This window comes from Ostrinia nubilalis, chromosome 18 (genome assembly GCF_963855985.1).
Source record: "Ostrinia nubilalis chromosome 18, ilOstNubi1.1, whole genome shotgun sequence".
Lineage (NCBI taxonomy): Eukaryota > Metazoa > Arthropoda > Insecta > Lepidoptera > Crambidae > Ostrinia > Ostrinia nubilalis.
Genome location: NC_087105.1, coordinates 522,174 through 547,306, shown reverse-complemented (window position 1 = coordinate 547,306; position 25,133 = coordinate 522,174). Strand labels below are relative to the sequence as shown.

The window sequence follows — 25,133 nt, the reverse complement described above, 5'->3', positions numbered from 1 at the left end:
AAAGACATTCCTTATCAGGAAGTAATTGGATGTTTATTATACATTTCACAGGTCACTAGGCCCGATATTAGTTTTGTGATCAATATGTTGAGTAAGTACAACACCAAACCTCAACAGCAACACTGGGCTGCTTTGAAACGAGTGATGCGTTATTTAAAGGGTACTCAAGACTTCAAACTGAGTTATAAGAAGAATCCAGAGGAGACAATGACGCATGGCTACTGTGACTCAGACTGGGCCAGCTCAGAGGATGATCGGCGCTCTTGCACAGGTTACACATTCTTGTTTCAGGGAGGAATGATTAGCTGGAACTCGAGGCGGCAACCTACTGTAGCGTTATCTACGACTGAAGCGGAGTACATGTCGCTGTCATCGTGTGTACAAGAAGCCTTGTGGCTGAGACAACTTCAAGAAACATTTTGGCCATAGTTGAAGAGTGAACCGATGGTTATTTATAGCGATAACCAGAGCTCATTCAAGCTTGCAGGTACCGATGGATATCATGCCAGAACAAAACACATTGACGTGAGGCACCATTTTGTCCGAGACAAGGTACTAAGTGGAGTGATTGATGTTCGCTATGTACAAACCAACATGATGGTTGCAGATGCACTTACCAAGGCAACGACGCATGCAAAATTAGAATACTGTGTATCGCAAATGGGTTTGTGTTTAAGGGAGGATGTAGGATTTAAATAAACACCGCCCTTTGCCATAGTTAAAAAGTTAATACTTTTGTCTATGATGCTAACTCTGTATTCTCTGTGATCTGTCCGTCCGTTCGTGTGGACGTCAATAAACCGTTTAATTGAAATAATTCCCTCTTTTATTAGTATACTTCCAACAGTAAGTGATGATCAGGCCGAAGGTGGAAGCGAGCTTCACCCGGAATCCTCAACCACAGAGGAACTGCTATCTTACCTCTAACTGCCGGAACACAACAATGCTGTTAACATTGTTGTTATGGCGATATACTTAGGTAAGATGGTGGTAGCTAGCCAGGCGGACTTGGAACAAACAAGCCCTACCACCAACCAAACCGAACAGAAAATTCTGCCCCCACTGGGAATCGAATCCGGGACCTCTGCGTCTGAAGCAGGTGGTCTAACCACTAGACCACAGAGACGGTTCAATAGCTAGCATTGTAGAATTTTTGAAAGCCATTTTGATTAATTTATAGGTACTCAGAATTTTTTGTTTATAGATAAATTTGGTCAATCTAGCAGACATGGCATTTTCTATTATTTTAGATAATACAGAGACTAAGGCAATCGGTCTATCTATAGTTATCTATGATATCAGTTTCGACAGTTTTATGAATAGGTTGTATAATTGTTGTTTTTAAGGATAAGTTAATTAGATTCAAAGTCAAAGTCAAAATTTCTTTATTTGTTTAGACTAATAAATAGTTCTTACAAATCGTCATAAAATATGCTCTTAAGGAGCCTCTACATGTCTCATAATCTTTTTACCCTACCAGCGCTTCGAGACCAACATTTGGCAAGTGCTGAGAAGAAGCGCCGCAACAAACTCAGTCACCACTGTCTGCCGGTTAATATAAATAAATAGAAATAGTAGTAGTAGGTACATTCGATTCAGGAGCAGTTCACTGAATTTACCATGCATTCTTGTATGGTGTTTCATAAGAATGGGTAGGTATACAAGATTGCGTGGTATATTAAACAAGGTAGTGACGTGCTAATATCCAGACTTACATATTAAGGTACTAGTAGAAATGACTCGCATACATAAATTTGAATAACTGATAAATTAATAGAATACTGATAAATTAACTATGCCAAAATTTGAAAATTATAAATAACTTGAAAAAATCGAACTGCCTAGGGCCAAATAATACAAATATGCCAAAATATTGGTTTTGGTAGCTTTAATTATGTTTGTTAGGATTTCATCAAATTGTACCGAATTTCATTTTTTTAGATTGCCGATTATTGTATTTCTTTCATCAATGTCTGTTGGATATAGGAAAAAAATTGGCCAAGTGCGTGTCGTGCCACGCGCAGTGTAGGGTTCCGTAGTTGTCCGTCGTTTCCACAATATACATATTTCAGAAGCAAGCAATTACTTCATCTAAAGTCACTTTTCATATTTTTTTCCAAGGAATTTTTACAGTTTAAGAAATTTTATAATACCTGAGTCAAATGACTATTACTAATACTTAATAATAAATAATAAGTTAATACTCTTAAACTAACTGATTTATCTTAACCGTTATAGTTTTCCTTGAAAGTTTATGAAAAGCAGTATTATTACGAATTTTTCCAGATTTTGAAAGCCAACGGTTTAGTTTTTATTAGCGTTGGCATTCCTAACACCTTTGTCATATTATTAACTAGCTTTCCGCCCGCGGCTTCGCCCACGTGGAATTTTGTCTGTCACAGAAAAACTTTATCGCGCGCGTCCCTGTTTCAAAAACCGGGATAAAAACTATCCTATGTCCTTTCCCGGGACTCAAACTATCTCTATGCCAAATTTCATCAAAATCGGTTCAGTGGTTTAGGCGTGAAAGAGACAGACAGACAGAGTTACTTTATATACATATTTTTACCTAATTTTATAAAATAATCATTGAATAAGTTTGCTATGTCTTATGGGTTAGAGATCATAATTTTGCCGTTTTACCTGTGTGGTTCAATTTTGTGTTCTTCGTGTTTTATTAAGGCCCAAGATGCTTTACATATGTTTGTGCTGTTTCTAATAATTATGTTTAGTGTTACTGATTTTCTCTATGCGCCCTAGCCCCCAGTAAATTATAAAACAGTTTAAAGAGTTCATGAAAAATATCATGCTTTATTTAGATTTATTTCTGTATAGATCTCGGATCAGGGGAATGGGCCTACAAAAGGCATTAATTAAGTTTAGTGATATTTCCAGGACTGAGGTCACGTTCATAGATAAATTGATGACTTATTTTATTGAATTTGCCATTTATCGGAACCTCTAACGATTGGGCTGTGTTGTGATCTGATAAACCAAGATGGAGTATTTTACAGGAAGCATCAGGTAGCACTCATGAATCACTCAGAATGGTAAACATTTACGTGAATAGCAAAACAAGTTTTTTCTTTTTAGGGTTCCGTAGTCCTGACAAGGAACCCTTATAGTTTCGATATGTCTGTCTGTCTGTCTGTCTGTCCGAGGTTTGCTTGGAAACTGTTAGCACTGGAGAGCTGTAATTTTGTAGAGGTATGTATATTAATCACGCCAACAAAACGGTAGAATAAAATATTAAAAAAAATTTTTTTAGGGTAGCTCCCCTACATACAGGGTGGAAACGTTAAGTGATCTCACTCGATTATTTCTAAACTATACAAGATATTGAAAAACTGATTACTGATTCTGAAAGTGCTTCACAAGCTCTTTCAAACGGTACCAATAATAGGTTACAGAATAAACTGGATCTATCCGAAAATTCAATGTTTCCACCTTTCATACATTTAGTAAAACCACATAATATTAAAAACTATGCAAGATATTAAAAAACTGGTTACTGATCTTGAAAGTGCTTTACAATCTCTATCCAACGGTATCAATAAAAGGTTACAAATTAAATTGGATCCATTCGAAAATTCAATGTTTCTAGTTTCTAGCTTCCATACATTTAGTACAGCCACAGTCATGGCACTCATGTCTTGTTAATATTATAGCAAGTAAAGCCTAAAACCAATGTTTTCCACGAATAATTTTAAATAAGAATGCAATTTGCGAGTTAAATTTAAGTGTTTATTATTTAATTAAAAAAATTAATACTTCTTTTATTGTTTGGCTGGCATACATTTAGTATGGAGGCTGAAAACATTAAATTTTCGGATAGATCCAGTTAATTCTGTAACCTAATATTGGTACTGTTGAATAGAGCTCGTGAAGCACTTTCAGGATTAGTAACCAGTTTTTCGATATCTTGTATAGTTTAGAAATAATCGAATGAGATCACTTATTAAGGACACACACTTAAGGACCTGTGAAGTGTATAAACAGAAAACTAAACCAAAACATCGTTGTGACAGTGAATATTTAAAACAGTGTACGTAGTGAGTGTCGGCGATCAGCTGTGACTCAGCTGACTAACAAGTGCAAACGACTTTTGCCGATCTTGCACGACACCTCGCTTCGACAACGTCATAGCAGAAACACTATTCAAAATTTGACCACACTAGCTAAGAGCTGGCTGGTGTTGCGGTTAAGGGATCGCTGTATACGCAGGAAGGCCCCAGTTCGAATCCAAGATACATTTTATTTTTTGTTTTTGCTTTTGTTTTTTACAATGTCAACAAAAGCACCCGATAGTAAAAATGCTACTAACAGCAATGGACGAAAAACAACGAAATGTTTTAAATGCAAAGCCATGGTTGACGTAAAAAGCACAGTATTATGCTCTTCATGTAAAAATCGGTATGAGTTTGACTGTGTAGGTCTATCGGAAAAACTCTATCGTTTAATGGAGCCAAACACAAGGAAGAACTGGAAGTGTAAAGAATGCAAATCCAAAGCGTCTAGCAAACAAGAGGAGACCTCCAACGTCATGACTCGAAAAAAATGCCTGGCCTCCAAGTTGGCGGAACCGAAGGACAACGTGATACTGCCGGCTACAACAATACAAACGATAACCAACACACCAAGCGAGCCCTCTAGTCCTGCGCACCGTTCCTCTACCAACAGTGAGCTAAACGACTCCCATGTTCTCACAGAAATTGACACTTCAGTAGAGATGTCTCGGATGACAGACCACCTCTCTAGAAGTCTGGATTTAACACTAACTGATTCGGTCACAGTTCATGAAATGAAAGAAATGATAACTCAGCTAAAGACAGAACTCGAATATACGCAAAATGAACTTGACAGCACAATATTGAGAAACATTGAACTTGATAGACATATAGAAAAATTATTAAAGGAAAACAGTACATTAAAGATGTTATGCCAATCGCCGCTACTGGAAACTAGTCGAAGCTCAGGCAATCAATGTAGATCCAATTCCAAAGTAACAGGGAGTCCGTCTATATTTACGACTCCTAAAACCTCATCAAGCAGTCATCATAACAGGGATGGCGAAGAGGACAAAAAAATCAAAACGCTTCAACTCAGAATAACACACCTCGAATACAAATTGAAGACTGCAGAGAATGAAATAGCTGATCTAAATAACAACATTATTTCGCTCAAACAAAGAATAACTATTCCTAAAAGCTCTACACAGCAAAGGCCTAAAAGTACAGGAGGAGATATTCAGGACTACACAAAGAAAATGTTTATTGTGGGCACACAGCAATGTATCAACCTATCAGCCGCGCTAATACGCTCCAGAGAAAATAATGTCTACGGGAAATATAAAGTGAGAGCAGAATTAAAGCCGTTTGCTTTTAGCACCGAGGTATTACGGGATTATCGGACATTTAAGCTAGCGGAAAAGGATAAGCTTGTAATTAGTATCGGTGAAAACGATTATAGTCAACATATAGTTCTATCACAGATTCGTTCCTTATGTAAAACATTTGCCAACAACAATATTATTGTTCTCAATGTTTTTAAAAATAAATACCTGAATGTGTACGATTTAAACAAAAATATTGAAAAGACATGTAAAGAATACAAAAACTGCCACTTTGTTTACTGCGATTATAATAATTTGTATAACATATGTAATTCCATCAACCACGTAATTAATTGTATTGACTATCATGAAGAATACTTAGACCCTAAAATACTCAAGAATTTGATATTCCGTAATAAACCAAGTCTGGAGAAAAAAATACGTAAAGGTACAATTCCATATTATTTTACGCGGAAACAACCTCTGAATGATAATGTGGGGCGGGTTTCCTCAGGCAACTCTGATGATAATAATATAGTGTCACAATATAAAAAAGGAACTATACCCCATTATTTTCCCAAATTAACAAAGAACACTTTTTTTCGATCCTAAACCTTTAAGTTTTAAAATAATGCATCAGAATATTGCCAGTGTTCTTTCCAAACAATCTTTGCTAGAGTTAACGTTAGAAAACTTACGAGAGGAAGATTGCATTCCCAATATCTTATGTCTAACCGAAACTTTCCTAAAAGCTGGGTATGACAATTATATAAAAGTAAAAGATTACAATATAGCGGCTTCCTTTTGTAGGGATAAAAAACGAGGCGGAACATGCATTTTAATAAAGAATAACATTGACTTTAGAGAACTAACTTACCTCCATAAATATGCAACTCAGAAATTATTTGAAATTTGTGGTATTGAGATTCCTGTCTATAATATGGTCATTATCTGCTTATACAGAACTCCTACATCTGACCCTAATATATTTTTGGACAAATTAAACCTTACTCTACATGACATAACAAGAAAATATAAGACTAGTACTAAAATCGTTATAGCAGGTGACATTAATATAAATACTTTCAAAATAGGTAAAATCACGTCTCATTTACAGGATCTATGCAATGGATACAACTTAAAAATCCATATTAACGTCCCCACGCGAAAGGACTCTTGCATCGACCATATTCTTAGTAATATTAAAAATGCGGAAGCAACTGTGTTACCTTTGGGTTTGTCAGACCATGAGACTGCACAACTCTTAAGCTTCCCAGTAAGCCAGAAAGAGTTAAAACCTGATTCTTATTTTACATTTAGGAAAGATTACTCTTACTTAAATATCAGAAAATTTAAAGAATGCCTGAACAGACTATCATGGTCTGAGATCTATGCGGAAACTAATGTTAACATAGCTTTCAATAAGTTTCAGGAAACATTCGCCATGTTCTATAGTCTTTGCTTTCCAAACATACGAATTAGGAAACAGGTCACATATACAGGGTGTCCCGTAATGTAACGTCAAGCCGGAACTGGGTGTTGAGGCAAGTTATGCTGGTTATCAGAAAAATATAAAAAAAAATCTATGTGGCATTTTGTCAAAATAATAGGCATTTAAAAAAAATCCAAAAATTCTACTCCCGGTGACGGTCTTTTTACTCGTGTTGCCACAAATCTTCACTTTTTCCAAATTTTTTTTTATTATGTAACCCTGAATAATGCTTCTCTAAATTGTTATCAAAATTACAAAACCAGCTGCTCCAACTTGGATGAAAAAAATACATTATTCCCAAAAAAAATATCAAAATAAAAATTTTGCCTAGATTAAACTGACTGTACTGAAAAAAAATTGTACTACGCGAGTGTGGCAAGTGACGTCATAATTTGGCGCATTTAGTAAGGATTCCAAAATAGTATAACACTTTGTAAAATCTTGCTGTAATTGTCGACAATTTTTGTTTATTGGAAATAATCCCGTTTTTAACTTTATCTACCTTGGTTAAAAATATTATTCTCATGTGCCCAAAATTCAAGTTTCTGGCTTAAGTGAGGTGGAGAAGCCATTTTAAAAGGTATGAGCGGGACGGAGAGGGCCATCTTACCAAGCAGGGATGTTATGGATATCCGTAACCGTAACCGAAACTATCGGATATCCGAAATAAAAAAATATCCATAGCCGTAACCGAAACTGATTCAAAAGTTACGGATAGTTTCGGATAAAGGCGGAGTCTAAGGGTACAATTCCAAACTACAAAACTCTATGAAATCTGCAGTATACACGCCGCAGCTGCAATGCCGCGCTGCCGATTTCATAGTTTTGCAGTTTGCGGTTGCAGTTTGCAGTCTGCGGCCCGTCTTGGAATTGTACCTTAAATCTTAATATTTGTTACCAACTTGTCTGGCATTCGCTGGCACCATCTAATATGCCAGCCTGTTTTACCTTTATCATACATAGGTGTCGTCTTAGTTTGTACATAAAGTAGCTATGTGGGTCACGCTCACGCAGCATCTTGCTATTTGTATTATACCTACATTTTTGAAATTCTAATAATTCCGTAACCGAAATTATCCGAAACTTTCGGATAATCTGAAATGATTTCATATCCGTGACCGTAACCGAAACCGGTAAATTATTATTCTAATATCCGTAACCGTATCCATAACCGAAACTTCATATCCTTATTATCCCTGTTACCAAGTACAAGTGCAGGCAGAGCAGGTAGTAAAGGCGCGCGCGCACGGGTGACTTTTGTCACAGTATGTCAACTACTGATTACTGTCATGGTGACAAAAGTTTATGTGACAGTCAGTCACAGAAACTTGAATTTTGGGCACATTAGAATAATATTTTTTAACCAAGGTAGATAAAGTTAAAAACGGGACTATTTCCAAAAAACCAAAAATTGTCGAAAATTACAGCAAAAATTTACCAAGTGTTATACCATTTTGGAATCCTTACTAAATGCGCCAAATTATGACGTCACTTGCCACACTCGCGTAGTACATTTTTTTTTCAGTACAGTCAGTTTAAACTAGGCAAAATTTTTATTTTGGAATTTTTTTTGGGAATAATGTATTTTTTTCATCCAAGCTGGAGCAGCTGGTTTTGTAATTTTGATAAGAATTTAAAGAAGCATTATTCAGGGTTACATAACAAAAAAAAATTTTGGAAAAAGTGAAGATTTGTGGCAACACGAGTAAAAGGACCGTCACCTGGAGTAGAATTTTTTGATTTTTTTTAAATGCCTATTATTTGTAAAATATGCCACATAGATTTTTTTTTATATTTTTCTGATAACCAGCACAACTTGCCTCAACACCCAGTTCCGGCTTGACGTTACATTACGGGACACCCTGTAGAAACAACCATAAATGGATGAGCAAAGGGCTAAAAAATTGCTGTACAAATAAAAGAGCTCTTCGATTTCGTTATTATAAAAATAAATCAACAGCAAATAGAACAAAATACCTTACATACTCTAAAATCTTAAAAAAATGTATATATAGATCGAAAAAAATATGTAACATACAGTATATAAATAAAAGTGACAACAAGTGTAGAGCTACTTGGACGGTTATAAAAAACGAAATTGATAACAAAAACCTTAATGACATTTCCTCAATAAATTCCAATGGCATTATTATTAAAAACCCAAGTGACATAGCTAATGTATTTAATGACCATTTCATTGACATATCCAATAAACCTTTGCCAATTAATATGCAGCATCAATTTAAAAAGAGACATGGTATATCAAATTCAATTTTCCTTAAACCAATGACACATTATGACATTAAAAAAGAAATTCTGACATTAAAAAATACAAATTCAGAAGGATATGACGGGATCAGTACAAAAATAATTAAATCCAGTATGAATGAATTAGCAGACATCTTGACTCATCTGGTAAATATATCTTTTAAATCAGGAATTTTCCCAGAAGCACTTAAGGTGTCGGTGGTAAAGCCACTTTACAAAAAAGGTCATAAAGACGATGTTAACAATTATCGTCCTATTACACTTATTACGATATTTTCCAAAATATTTGAAAAGTGCATGTATAGAAGGCTTCTAGATTTTTGTACTAAATTTGAGATCATAACAAATGATCAATTCGGTTTCCAAAAAGAGAAATCTACGACATTAGCTTCTTTTTCACTCTTGGATTCTATACTAGATAATATTAACAAAAATCGCCTCACAACCGGTCTATTCTTTGATTTGTCTAAGGCATTTGATTTCGTCTCTCACAAAATATTACTAAAAAAACTAGAGGATATCGGCATAAGAGGTGTGACGAATCAATGGATAGAGTCATACTTGACCAATAGAAAGCAGTGTGTCACCATTGCTAAGGTTGAGAAAAAAGAGATGATTTCTCATTCTTCGCATTATCGCGTAACTCAAAAGGGTGTTCCCCAGGGAAGTATTCTAGGGCCTTTATTGTTCCTATTATATGTAAATGACATAACTGACGCGACAAACCACAAGTGCATCTTATATGCTGATGACATCTCAATAATAGTGACCACGGATAAGACAGATAACTCGATATTGAATCATGAGACTGACATTAATGACACTGTTGATAATATAATAGAATGGCTTGAGAGTAACAATTTGACAATTAATTTAAATAAATCGGTATTTGTACAATTTAACAAATCAAAACACGCGAAGTACAATTTTAAGCTAAATATTAATAAAATTCAGCAAGCACAGTGTATAAAATTTTTAGGTATTACTATTGACGAGGATTTAAACTGGAAGCAGCATATTGAGAACATATGTAACAGAATAAATAAATTTGGATATGCCCTAAATCACGTTAAAAAGGTAACAAACAGTAAAACGGCTGTTATGTCTTATAGGGCATATGTAGAATCAATAGCACGCTACGGCCTTATGCTATGGGGCAATAGCACAGACAAAAATAGAGCCTTTATAGCCCAAAAGAGATGCATCAGAGCAATCTGTGGAATTCCGCCTAGAGAATCATGTAGACCATTGTTTAAAGATCTTGGTTTATTACCTTTACCTTCACTATATATTTTGGAAATCTGTAACTTTGTACATAAAAACAAAGGATTGTTCAAAAAAGCGAATGACATACAAAACTCTAGACAGCGCAGAAACCCGCATAAATTGGTGTTAAAAGTTATTCCAAAATCTGACAAATACGGTAAAAGTTGCCTGGCTATGTGTGTAAGAGTGTTCAACAAGTTACCAAATGAATTTAAAGATTTGAAGTCTGGACCGTTTAAAAAGAAATTGTATGATTGGCTCCATAACAAAAATTTTTACAGTATTAAGGAATATTTTAATTATAATTTGACATAGATAGAATTTGACATAAATACTTAATTGTTTGACAATGAATGTAATAGAATAATCTCTCTTTAATGTAATTTGATATAAAATATTTTATTGAAATGACATTTTATGAAAATGATTTGCATGCTATTTTTAAAAGGCTAAACATGAGCACATTGTAAAAACCAACATCCTTATACCATGTTTGAAGCAAATAAAGACATTCTTATTCTTATTCTTCTTATCGTTTCCACCCTGTATAAAGAAGGGATGATTTTTTCATTTTCTAACCCATCGTGGGGGGTATCGTTGGATAGGTCTTTTAAAATGGCTTAGGGGTTTCTAAGACTATTTTTCCACTTAGGGATCTGTTTGCAAATTATTAAAGTTTAAAGTGCCAATTTTTGTTCGAGTAGGGCGTCCCCCCCCTCTAAAAACTAAACCGTTGGCTTGAAAAATCTGGAAAAAATTGTAATAATAGGTACTGATTTTCATGAATTTTCAAGGAAAACTATAAGAGTAGGCGCACACCGTTGATTTTTAATCGGCCGATAGTTTAGTCGGGCAGTTGATCAGTATGGGCATGTATGGGAGTGCGCACACTACGCCGATTCGATTTGGCCGATTCTTCATACAAATTAAAATCGGGCACAACTATCGGCCAACTAAAAATCAACGGTGTGCGCCTACTCGAACGGTTAAGATACATTAGTTAGTTTAAGAGTAATAGCACAGAATAATAATAAGTACTACGTACAGAAGTTTTACTTCGCGAAGGTATTTCAAAAAATGTATGCTCAATGTCATTAACAATATGGTGTAATTTAGCCTGTCTCAACAGTCAAGCACCATTTTGTTGACAAACGTCAGTGATCGGCACTGCGCCGAAGCTATAGGGCTGACTTCGGTAAAATGATGTGACGGGAGGTGCCAAACTGCGGAAAATGGCCGAGGAAATACATGATTTAGCAAGAATTATCATGAATAGTATTAAAGAACTACTTATTTACTTCTCAGTGTCTTGAGGCAACTTAAAAAAGTACAGTCTGTGTTTTTATTATTATTTAGGCAGTTAAATACTGCACAGTATTTAGTACACCATTTTATTTATTTTCTTCCATCATACACAAGAATACGCGTGCGTGAGTCAATGTTCGCTCGTATGTGAGGCCTTGTCGAATAGTATCCTGTAGGCGGGCCATCGTGCGTGTTTTGTTTTCGATGTAAACTCGCGGAGATGAACAGGCCTGGTAATAGTACAGAATAATAACAAGTACTACGTACAGAAGATTTTCTTCGCAAAGGTTGAATGAAGAATGTATGCTTAATATCGTTAACAATATGGTATAATTTAGCTTGTCTCAATAGTTGAGCACCATTTTGTTGACAAACGTCAGTGTTCGGTACTCCGCCGAAGGAATAGGGCTGACTTCAGTAAAATGATGTGTGACGTGAAGTGCCAAACTGCGGAAAATGATGGAGTAAATACATGATTAAGCATGTGATATTTTGTGTTTTTATTCAGGCAGTTAAAAAATACTGCACAGTATTAATTACACCACCGTTTTTACATATAGTTTATTGTCTTTACAATGCAAATGGGTGAAGAATACACGTGCGTCCGTCAATATTCGCTCGTGATTGTCCTGTCGATTAGGTACCTCAGTACGCCTAAGATGCGCGTCGTGATAACTTTTATCGACGTCAAAATGTATGGGCAAAATTGATAAAATGGAGTGATAACCGCTTATCACAGCGCGCATCTTAGGCCTACAGGAGGGGTCGTCGCGCGTGTTTTGTTTTCGATGCAAACTCGCGGAGATGAACAGACCTGGTAATAGTCATTTAACTCATGTATTATAAAATTTCATACCTCATAAAAAATCCTTAGAAGAAAATATGAAAAGTGACTTTAGATGAAGGTACTCGTAATTGCTTGCTTTTGAAATATATTGTGGTAAAGACGGACAACTATGGAACCCTACACTGCGCGTGGTACGACACGCACTTGGCCAATTTTTTTATGTTAATTAATAATGAAATTACCTAATTAAAAAAATAAAATTAGTGGAAAAATTAAACAAATTATTATAAACTAAATTGTGTAATTAACTTCTCTAATTAGTATGTATTTATTAGAGTTTATTTGGATTCAATTAATAAATAAAGCCTAATTACCAGTGAAGATGACGTCAATATTATATTTTATGCGCGCGAGTATTGAAAAAAAAAACACATGGTTGACGAATTCAGTTCTCATCTTAAAAACTAAATCACTAATTTCATTGCAGATCAAAATATTGTATCTTAAGTTTAAAGCAGGTTAATCGATATCCAATCGTGACAGTACAAGCTACACTTCCACTATTGTCACATAAAAAAAAATAGTAGGGCAAGCTATAATTTATTTTTAAGCTTCTTGTTGCTTTATTGTATAAGCCAAGAACTCCAATAAGTCAGCATGTGACGGCTGGTGCACAAGCACATAGGTCGAAATAATATGCATATTATGCACTTTATAATTGCAAGTCAGTCTAAAAGCGATCGAAAAGCCTTTTTTTTATGGATTTTTTGACAGATTCGATTTTCGATTCGTTTTAAAAAGTGCATTTTGTCTTGGGGGGCTAGCGTCATGAGTCGCCTCCAGTGTTGTACACTATTGTAATTTCATAATTTTGTTTTCTTGTTGTAATTATTGTGCAAAGAGATAGTGGCGCACTCTTGTCGATGTATTGTTTAATGTTTTTTTTTTTAATTTAAAATGTTGGTTGGAGAGGCCCCCGCTGAAAACCAGCGTCGGGGCACGCGTGCATGCACTCGTGGCTCGATTAATGCCGAGCGGGCGCCTTTTTGGCACAAAAATATTCGTGTATGTATAGTTTTATGTCCCTTTGTTCTGTTTTTCATTTTTATTTTTTGTGTCAAATAAAGTTTTTCTTATTCTTATTCTATAATTTTGCTTCTATACTAACAATATACGTAATATAGATAAGTAAGTGAAAGATTTTTTTTGGTCAGCTGGTATTATTGCATAAGTTCATCATGCCATTAACATTGCAATGTGAAAAAAAAAACAATTTCCAGCCTTAATATCAATTCACAGGCTTAATTATAATACTTATAACATATGCGTGTGTAAAAAAGAAAAGCATGTATTTATTTATTTATTTTTGGGAAACATACAGTTACAATATAATTTAACTTAGGTGCAGTAAGAAAACACATAAACCAATTAAGTTTCCACAGTTAAATATACAACGTTAAAGTGGGAACCCTGCTAAATTAGAATGATAAAATGTCCGAAAATCAACACAATTAACAATAAATGCTTATCTTATCTTAACGTATATTAGAAAAACGATATAAACTGTGGCCAACACCGGCTCTAGGAGTGTCTTCACTTTCCACCAACATGGCTAGCTCAGTTGTCTTCGCCGCTGCTCTTTTGGCTGCATTTGGTGAGTAAATGGCAATGCCAGATTTTATATGGAAGGTGGCGTCTTTTTTTTTTCGCGCGGCAATCGACCAAACTTTGTTTTTTGATTACAAAAATAGCGTAATAAACCAAACTTACTATGACATGTATACCTCTAAACTCAGTCTGAACTGAGTTACGAGCGTTAGAAGTTTGATGATTTTACATACTAGATTTGCTTTTTGCGCGCAATTTTTGTAAGAAATTGCAACAAAATATTGCGCTATTTTTTTTTATTGCGCTGATTCTGCTCCACATTGATGTCTGGAGCCTTTAAGTTTAATGGATGGTATTGTTTGTTTACACATACAATGTCACTATTTTGTTGCAATTTCTTACAAAACTTGAGCGCAAAAAACAAATCTAGTATGTATAACTTTTAAAAAAAATAAAACCGACTTCAAATGCGTGAACACAAAAAAAAACTGAAAATTAAAAATATTGCGTATAAAAAAGTTCATCCCCAATTTTCCACCCTTGGGGGTGAAATATTTTCTTCAAATTCGCATGAAACCACCCTTTTGATAATACCTATTCAACAAAAAAACAATCGTTCAAATTGATTTATAATCGGCGGAGATATTGCGTATAAAAAAGTTCATCCCCAATTTTCCACCCTTGGGGGTTGTTTTTTCTATTATTAAATTTAAATGGGACCACCCTTGAGGTATTACCTATACGCCGAAAAAAGATTTGTTCAAATCGGTTCATAATTGGCGGAGTTATCGCGTAACAAACATAGAAAAAAAAAAAAAAAAAAACATACGGGTCGAATTGAGAACCTCCTCCTTTTTTGAAGTCGGTTGAAAATCATCAAACTTCTAACCCTCGTAACTCAGTTCAGACTGAGTTTAGAATAAGAATAAGAAATTTATTCATAACTAGCGGCCGCCCGTGACTTCGTACGCGTGGATCCCGTTTTACCCCCTTCATCTATCTTACGCGGTTTAGATTTTTTCATACAAATGTTTTTTTCGCGCTAACTCCCGTTCCCGTGAGAATTTTGCAATATCCTGTTGTAACTAAGCTTTAAGTTTACTAAGGTACCTGCCTGCCAAATTTCAAGCGTCTACCTTAAGCGGTTCAGATTTTTCATACAAAAGGATTTTCCCGCTAATTCCCGATCCCGTGGGAATTTCGGGAATTACGTGTTGTAACTAAGCTTTAAGTTTACTAAGGTACCTACATGTATTGATGTGCCGTTCCCGAGAACGCTCTCTCAACTGAGAATATTCTCGGGAGCGTTCCCGGGAGCGTTCTCCTAAGTGAGAAAGGTTGAGAATCATGTTTATCAAATGGAAATAAACAAACTTTCTTAAGTAAAATAGTATTAAATTAAGTCAACAGATAAGTGTATATTAAACAATACACGCTATTTGCAGTGAAAGGCTATATTCTCAGTGTTCCCGAGAATATTCTCGGGAACTTTCTCGGCAATATTCTTGGCAACTGCACCTTTATTATATTTTATTTTTTTCGTCGTGAAATGTCGTTTTAATGATATGTAAGATGACAGAAATTTCTTTTTACACGTAATTAAATAATGTATCTGTCCATTTTTTCGTTTTTAACACGCTCTTATTAGGTCGTCGTGTATGTAACTAACTATGTAATGGAATCTTAGAATCTGAATTACACGCACTTCTAAGTATTGTATCATCATGAAACTTGGCAATTATATGTAGATTAGAAATGACAATACAATATTGTGGTACCAGCTGGTCTGATGATGGGACTGGAAGGTGGCCAAAAGAACTTCTAAACGAAACGGCGGAAACTCATCGAGTTTGGATTCATTGGATTTGTCTTTTCGAGCACTTTAATGCTAGATGATGTCCAGGATCCTGATGATTTTTGGCTTTTTAGTGCTGATAGTAACTAAAAGCGTGTTATTAGTTTTTTAAACTATTCTTATTTGACATTAAGGGCATATTTCACAATCGCTTAGTAAGGGCCTGTTTCGCCACTTCTGGATAAGTTGTGGATAGCCTGTCTGACGGATCATTTGACACATTTTTATAGAAAATAAGTGCTAGCTAGATTGATCCGACACTTAGAAGAATGGTAATACTCCTCTTCAAAAAAAGTGACAAAACCTTGTTGAAGAATTATAGACCCATTTCGCTTCTGAGCCATGTCTACAAGCTGTTTTCGATAGTCATTACGAATTGTCACGTTAGCAGGCTCGACAACTTTCAGCCCCCCGAACAAGCCAGTTTCCGAAAAGGCTTTAGTAACTACCATATACCATAATAATATACGCAACTGCAGATTATACGGAAGATCAAGGAGTATAATCAGCCACTTTGCGTTTGTGAACTATGAGAAAGCCTTCGATTCGTTTGAAACATGGGCAGTGCTTCAGTCTCTTCAATTGTGCCAAATTGACTATTGATACATTAAAGAGTTGAAAGGCTTGTACAAACACGCCACAGTGACAGTCCGTTTTAAGATCAGGACCCGAAAACTATCCAGTTGCAGCGAGGGATGAGACAGGGAGACGTCATCACCACCGCCCTGGAAGATGTTTCCAAGCTTCTGGGCTGGAGCGGATTCAGCATAAATATCAACGGCGAGTAGATCACCCACCACCCTTGGTGTTTCTTTGCGAGATCGAATCAGAAATGAGGAGATCCGTAAACAACCCAAAGTCGCTGACATAGCCCGACGGATTAGCAAGCTGAAGTGGCAATGGGCAGGGAACATAGTACGCAGAACTGACGGTCGATGGGGCAGAAAGGTTCTGGAATGGAGGCCGCGTACCGGAAAACACACCGTGGAACGTCCACCTACAAGGTGGACCGACGACATCGTAAAGGTAGCAGAGAAGCGCTGGATGCAGGCCGCTACCAATCGATCAACATGGAAAGCATTGGGGGAGGCCTATGTTCAGCAGTGGACGTCCTATGGCTGAAATGATGATGATGATGAGTACATCACCCAGACATCAGACGATATCGTAGTCATGGCTGAGATCGTGGAAGATCTAGGCACAATGCTCGATGGTCTCAACAGAGTCTCTCAACAAGTGGGTCTCAAAATGAACATGGACAAGATTTAAAAATCATGTCTAAAGACCGTGTTGCACCCACTCCTCTATAAGTTGGAGACTCTACACTCGAGGTTGTTGACAATAATAGTCAATCATCGAATCCAGCTCGGCTGGGCAGTCTTTGGGAAGCTTTACGATCTTTTCACGCGGCTTCTCCGTCGCGTCGCCACTCCGCTTTAAATCCACTTTGAATCCGCTTGCAATCTGCCAGGGTGGCAAGGGCCTTAAAACTCAGAGGCACACTGATGTTCATATACCGTAGCCGAGTCCTAAAGCGGCGGTGCGCGTTCGCTACGAAAAGAGTGAGCAAGACAGCAATATCTCACTCACACGTTTCATGCCTTGTTTACGACTAGTCTTAACGCCCAGTTAATAAAACATCGAAACATTACAGATAATATCACATATAAACAACAAAATTAAAATTAAAACTAAATGCATTCAGTCGAGAACACTGAGAATATTCTCGGGAGCGTTCTCGGTTCTCGAGAATATTCTCACTGGGAATATTGCCGGGAACGAGAACTTTCTCAGCGGCACATCTCTACCTACATGCCACATTTCAAGCGTCTAACTTAAGCGGTTTAGATTTTTCATACAAAAGGATTTTCCCGCTAATTCCTGTTCCCGTGGGAATTCCTAAGTATAATATAACCTGTCCAGGAGTATGAAGAATAATTGTACCAAGTTTCGTTAAAATCCGTCGAGTAGTTTTTGTTTCTATAAGGAACATACAGACGGACAGACAGACAGACAGACAGACAGACAGACAGACAGACAGACAGACAGACAGACAGACAGACAGACAGACAGACAGACAAAAATTTTACTGATTGCATTTTTGGCATCAGTATCGATCACTAATCACCCTCTGATAGTTATCAACCGACTTCAAAAAAGGAGGAGGTTCTCAATTCGACCCGTATGTTTTTTTTTTTTTTTCTATGTTTGTTACGCGATAACTCCGCCAATTATGAACCGATTTGAACAAATCTTTTTTCGGCGTATAGGTAATACCTCAAGGGTGGTCCCATTTAAATTTAATGATAGAAAAAACAACCCCCAAGGGTGGAAAATTGGGGACGAACTTTTTTATGCGCAATATTTTTAATTTTTAGTATTTTTTTGTGTTCACGCATTTGAAGTCGGTTTTATTTTTTTATTTTGAAAATACAGGGTGTTTGGCGCATCGTGTGCCAAAATGATTTGGCGGATAGAATGGGTCATTTCCTATATTTTCAGCCCCCATAACACGTTCCATGCCAGGCGGCTACTTTTAAATTATTTTTTTTAGTAATTTCACCAAAATACCCAAATCGCATCATTTAATTTCGATTAAAAAAAATCTACTAGGCGCAGCCCTAAAGTAAATATTTTGTTTTGACGTGCATTAATGTAGGGTTGCATTAAATCTAAATTTACTGGCAAATATCATCTAGTTTTTTTAAAATTCAGCTTTGAAGTTTTCAGAAAAGTTAAAAACGGACTGAACATTTAAGTTTACATGGGTATAATATTTTTTTTAAAAGAGATAGCGATCCTCGGATTTTATCAAAACTTCTCTAGTCTATCCTCATTCAAACGGTATACTAATCTTGTTTAAATAATAACAACAACTTTACAAATTACTTAAATTAGTGCATTGACTCTACTCGGACTGATTTGCGAAATTTGTGTTTATAGCCCCTTTATGTGTGAATAGCACGTTTAACACCTACAGGTAAAAAATATTTATCTTATGCAATGTAAAAACCTTTTCCCAATCGTTTTTCAATGTGGATTTCTTGAATTTAAAGACGAAAATAATTATTTTGATCGTTTATTAATTATTACAAATTTTGTTCAAAATGGCCTCGGCAACGTATACACTCACGACATCTTCTTCTAATTTTCTCTTTTTATTACTACAAAGGCGTTTTCTACTCGTGGATTGGAAGAGATGGCCCTATACAGTGGCCTACACGTTCCCCAGACCTAACTCCGTTCGATTTTTACGTCTGGGGACAAGCTAAAGAACTGGTGTACGTAACGGATTCAAACAATAGAAAAACTACAACGAATAGAAAGCGCCTTATTAGTAATAAAAAGAGAAATGTGGCTGCATACGACAACAGTCGAAATTAGAAGAAGATGTCTTGAGTGTATACGTTGCCGAGGCGGACATTTTGAACAAAATTTGTAATAATTAATAAACGATCAAAATAATTATTTTCGTCTTTAATTTCAAGAAATCCACATTGAAAAACGATAGATAAAAGGTTTTTACATTGCATAAGATAAATAATTTTTACCTGTTAGGTGTTCTACGTGCTATTCACACAAAAAGGAGCTATAAACACAAATTTCGCAAATCAGTCTGAGTAGAGTCAATGCACTAATTTAAGGAATTTGTGAAGTTGTTGTTATTATTTAAACAAGATTAGTATACCGTTTGAATGAGGATAGACTAGAGAAGTTTTGATAAAATCCGAAGATCGCTATCTCTTTTAAAAAAAAAATTATACCCTTGTAAACTTAAATGTTCAGTCCATTTTTAACTTTTCGGAAAACTTCAAAGCTGAATTTTAAAAAAACTAGATGATATTTGCCAATAAATTTAGATTTGATGCAACCCTACATTAATGCACGTCAAAACAAAATATTTACTTTAGGGCTGCGCTTAGTAGTTTTTTTTTGAAATCGAAATTAAATGATGCGATTTGGGTATTTTGGTGAAATTACTAAAAAAATTAATTTAAAAGTAGCCGCCTGGTATGGAACGTGTTATGGGGGCTGAAAATATAGGAAATGACCCATTCTATCCGCCAAATCATTTTGGCACACGATGCGCCAAACACCCTGTATATTTCATGTACAGAATTGACCTCTCTACAGATTTATTATAAGTATAGATGTTCATTACATGTCAAATTTTCAATATATTTTCTTATTAATAATAAACAATTGCAGTATTAATAAGAAATAACTACACATCATGTCCAAATAAATTAATATTTACAAATAGAATTAATGTCAATTATATGTCAAAATAAATAGTAAGTAACAGTGTCAATAATAATTAAATTCCAAACAGTTCGTCAATTTTATAGAACGCCTGCTCGATCAACCACTTTTTTAATTGAAAGAAGAACGGTCACATCTGTGACCCAGGCCCGACAGAAACGAGACATACCTCAGTTTTTTTGTCATGTCTTAATTAGTTAAATTATATATTTTTTATATTCGAAATCTATGTATAACACCAAAATATTACCCTTTGTTTTTGTTCAGGCGTTATACAAAAACTAATACAAAATGCCTATTTATTTATCACCAAAATTGGTAAATGTATGTACCTAAATGTCTATTACAGCTGCTATGGAATGTATCTAGGTGACATGGAGATTGTCTTTCATATTATAATTTGAAGAAAACTTTAAGGGTAATTTTTCGGGTATCCATTCTCGAGGGTACTTTTAGGGTAAGTAGTTATGCATGGGCGAAATAAAGCTTGCCACTACTTCGGGACACTTATCAGCTAGTGCTGAGATATATATTTTTTTTATTTATTTACACTTTTGCACATGCATATGTACAGTGGCGGACTTAATGCCAGGTGGCATTATCTGCCAGTCAACCACAGGTCGAGTAGAGAGACTAAGGCGGTGTAATAAATATGACGTTTAATTAATATACCTACTTACATAGCATTAGATAGAATAAATAACATACGAATACATATTAATATAATAGACATACACATAGTTACATAAACATAATATTATTATTGGCGTACACATAACACATGTCAGAGATAAGAAAAAAAAAAGAAAAAAGTTTTAGTCTTTGAAATAGTTGCGCAGAGCCTTTTTGAATGTAAATTTGGAGGTTGCTTTTCGCAAACTCGCCGGAAGGCCGTTCCAGAGCCGTACTGCTGAGACTGAGAAGGAGTGAGATATAGTAGCAGAGGAAATTAAATGAAAAAAGTTGTGCGACCTATACAGGAAAAGCCAATGCACAGTTCCTATTTCAATATTTATTAATTTAATAGTATCTTTTTCCATAAAGCTTTTCGTAAACTTATAATATTGTACTTAGTGTCTACATCAACGCAGTGCGAGGTGCGTGCGCGCACGCAAGCGGGATGGGTGTGCGGCGCCAAGCGGCTGGCGCAGGATGGCTCGCAGTACGCCAGTTTCCGAGGAGTGCCTTACGCCAAGCAGCCCCTGGGAGAGCTGCGCTTTCAGGTCAGTAGATAATTCGTGCAATGCTCATTTTTCATAATAGTCTAACCATAATATAGAATTCCATGAAAAGACTATAATTTTTTTTTCTTAATAATTAAAAACGTACAAAATTCACAGGAACTTCAACCACTTGACCCTTGGATCGAGGACTTTAATGCAACATCCGAAGGGCCTGCCTGCCCGAACTATGATATCTACTTTGGCTCACTTGTGCAGCCGCAGAGCATCAGCGAAGCTTGCATCCATGCCAACATACACGTCCCAATAGATGCCCTCCCGAACACGCAAACTGGTGCGAGTACCAACTGTACTGGAGGGCTACCGATCTTGGTGTTCATTCACGCAGGCGGCTGGGTCTGCGGGTCCGGCGACGCAGACTTCAATGGACCAGAGTATTTGGTCAGCAGAGGTGTTATAATAATCACGTTCAACTACAGGCAAGTATTATGGACAATACGATTTTATATTCATTTATTTACTTTTTCCAATGCCTTTTAATCTGATCAAACATCATGAATGCAGCAGCATGCGTGTACATTACACAGCACACAGTAAACATTGATCTAATTAACTATGATTACATTTTGTAGGCTGGACTTTCTCGGCTTCTTGTCCCTGAACACGTCGAAGATTCCCGGGAACAATGGTCTGCGCGACATGGTGACCTTGCTGCGCTGGGTGCAGGCCAACGCGGCCTACTTCGGAGGCAACCCCGCCGACGTCACGCTGGCGGGGCTGAGCGCCGGCTCCGGCAGTGTGCACCTTCTGACGCTGTCGCCAGCCGCTGTTGGATTATTTAATCGGTTTGTATAACACTTTATTCATGTGATCTTGTTTTTAATTTCTTTTGTTGTAATTATAATCACAGAACACTCATATCCTTCTAGTGCGTTTCTTATGAGCGGTGTCGCTGTCCAGAGCTTCTACAGCGCGTCTCCTGTGTACGCTCAGCAAGTGGCTGCCCTCTTCCTCTCCGCTCTGAACATCACCTCCACGGACTACGACGAGGTCCACGACCAGCTTGTTGAATTGCCGATCGATGTTCTCAAAGCCGCCAGCAGGGTAGTGTTAGATCAAACTGGTTTAACTAGTTTCGTCCCAGTTGTGGAGACACCATATGCAAACTTTACGACAATCCTAAGCGAGTACCCAGAAACTCTGCAAGCTAACGGCAACGGGAAGCATATTCCGCTAGTTATAGGCTTTACCAGCGACGAGTGCGAGATGATTCGTCCAAGATTATCCGAGTTAAACGTTGTGGCTACGATCCAAGAGAATCCACTGATTGGGTTGTCTCCAGCGCTTTTATATAGTTTGCCATCGAACGTAACGGCGGAGATGGCGACGAAGGTGTTGGCAAGATATTTTAACGGGACCCCGACAATGGACGAGTACATTAAGTTGTGCAGCGAGACGCTCATTCAGTACCCGGCGATCAAGCTGGCGCAGGCGCGCGCGGCCAGCGGAGGTGCGCCCGCGTTCCTGTACAAGTACGCCTACGAGGCCGAGTACAGCGTCATCAAGGAGGCGTTGAACCTCACATATTCCGGCGCCGGCCACACGGAGGACTTCAACAGAATATTCAAGGTGAACTCGTGGCCTGTACCTGCCAGTGTCGCCGATGAAGCTATGACAGGATGGATGACCGATATCTTGGAGACATTCATAAAGTATAAGTAAGTCATATTTTTTATGAAATAACATTATCTGACTTCGATTTTAATAATATCATTTTAATTAAAAGATTAAGGGTAACACGTCACATAGAGAACATCTTCCTTTTGTGAAGTCAGTAAAAGGTGTTACACATAGGTACTTTATTTTAGATGTTCTATTTAAATTACCAGCACCCCGTCGAGAGATGGATGTTGGGGAGCGGCATCATGTGCGCTGGAGTACAACTACATCGCCGGGCCCGCCACCGACTTCGGCGCCATGAGCGACTACGACCAGGAGATGGTCCACTTCTTCGACACCTTAGCCGATGTGTAGTGTACGAGTGTGACTACATTGACTAATATAATTAATTTATACTATGTATTTATTTATCTGGTCACAACTTTTTTGGTTCTCTCGTCTCCGCCAAGCGCCGTATCAATACGGCTATTCTTTATTTAAAATAGTCTAAAATTAGTCTAAATTTTGTTTAGTTCTGTTGTAAGATCTGGTTTATCTGTGTAATATTCTTAATTTAAGGTGGTTTAATTGATTATTTTTATATGCATATTGTGCTTACGTCGAGTAGGGTAAATCAGTGTGAATTGATTTTACATTCATTACTTACTTTTGCATGATATTTGATTGTACCCAGTTTTGTAAGCCAAATAAAAAAAATAAAAAAAACTGGTTGCAAGATATAAAAACAACTGTATTTTGAAGGAAAAGGACAAATTTTAATGAGCTTTTTTATCCTTTTTAACTATATGTATTATTACAACGTTACTTTGGTGGGCTAATAATATTCCGAAACTTAGAACCTGAGTGTTAGTTGACTGAATCAAACAGGGCTTATACGGTGCAAGGGAGTCGGAGCAAAGCAGCGGTGTCGTAAGGGCTATATTTCACCGGGACACCATGGCGGCGCAACCAGTCGCCGCTACCAACAAAATGTATGCAGCTATGCGCAACCAAACGGACACCAGGTGAGTAACTCTCTATAGAGCTGTATACATTTTGTTGGTAGCCGGCGACTGGTTGCGTCGCCATGGTGTCCCGGTGAAATATAGCCCTAAGAGTTAGTTCCGAAGAGCGGCGACGGCGACCGGTTGCCGCGCGACTATTGGCACCCCATGGTCAGAGTAGCAGCAGTTCTTATGGTTACGTTTATTTTTTATTGCAATCCCTAAACACAACCAAGGTGTCCGGCAACAACAGGCCCATGCTGAATGCTGCGCTAGGTGCAGACCAACGCACTGCTTTTCAATAGATAAAATCAAAAATCATACATCTTTTACAAAACACGTCAATTTTTTATCTAATAGGCCAGTCATATTTGATCAGTCGAGTCGAGATATTTTTGAGTAATACATTATGTTGTTAGGACCACTACCAGTACCATAATTTAACCAAGTTTGTAGCTTGGAAAGGCATGTGCTGCTGAGTAACACGTATGGACTACTAATGGATAGATATTTACACAAATAAGTACCTACTTGTGTTTTAACTTGTGATCAATATAAATAAATATGTAAGTAAAATGTTTTATTATTGCTACCTTTTTGCATTTGCAAATTTTCTCCACTTTAATAATTTCTAGTAATGCAATAAATCTATAAAAACAAGTAATGCCTACATAGTGCTTACTTGGAATGATATCATTTATTTGAGCAGTACACACAGCTGCAATTTTGTGTATGGTCATTACAGTAATTAGCTTTTCTTAAGGTTCGGCCAAACCAACGCGATCAGCTTGCGTGCGCGATTGCGATCAATGCGTTTAACGCTGGAAGAATGACGCAAACCAAACCAACGCGTAAAGATCGCGTCGGCGATGGCGATCACTGCGCGTGCATAGGCCAATGACAGGTCGCGCGTCCTGTGGCCATCGACGACGCGAGCTGCACGCGTTGGTTTGGCCGAATCTTCAGGGTTCGTTACATACTAGGGATGTTCAAAAAGTAATGATAATGGATACAGAAAGAAAAAAACATTCTTGACTCTCCAAAAAGTCCTAAAGAGGGCAGTGCTTTGACAATTTCTTCAAACATCAGGCCCCTGAACTACTTTGTAGGTAC

The 25,133-nt window shown here is 36.9% G+C and overlaps 2 protein-coding genes across 2 annotated transcripts in view; one reads left to right on the top strand and one right to left on the bottom strand.

Moving 5' to 3' along the window:
• LOC135080469 (serine/threonine-protein kinase D1) overlaps nt 1–25,133 on the bottom strand; it is a 128,782-nt gene that overhangs the window by 73,769 nt on the left and 29,880 nt on the right. The gene's annotated exons all lie outside the window — the stretch shown is intronic.
• LOC135080465 (juvenile hormone esterase-like) lies at nt 14,022–23,986 on the top strand. The gene is made up of 6 exons (XM_063975103.1): nt 14,022–14,104; nt 21,251–21,399; nt 21,517–21,836; nt 21,990–22,202; nt 22,287–23,075; nt 23,247–23,986. Exons 1-6 carry the CDS (start codon nt 14,059–14,061, stop codon nt 23,389–23,391), a joined length of 1,662 nt encoding a protein of 553 aa, XP_063831173.1. The 5' UTR covers nt 14,022–14,058; the 3' UTR covers nt 23,392–23,986.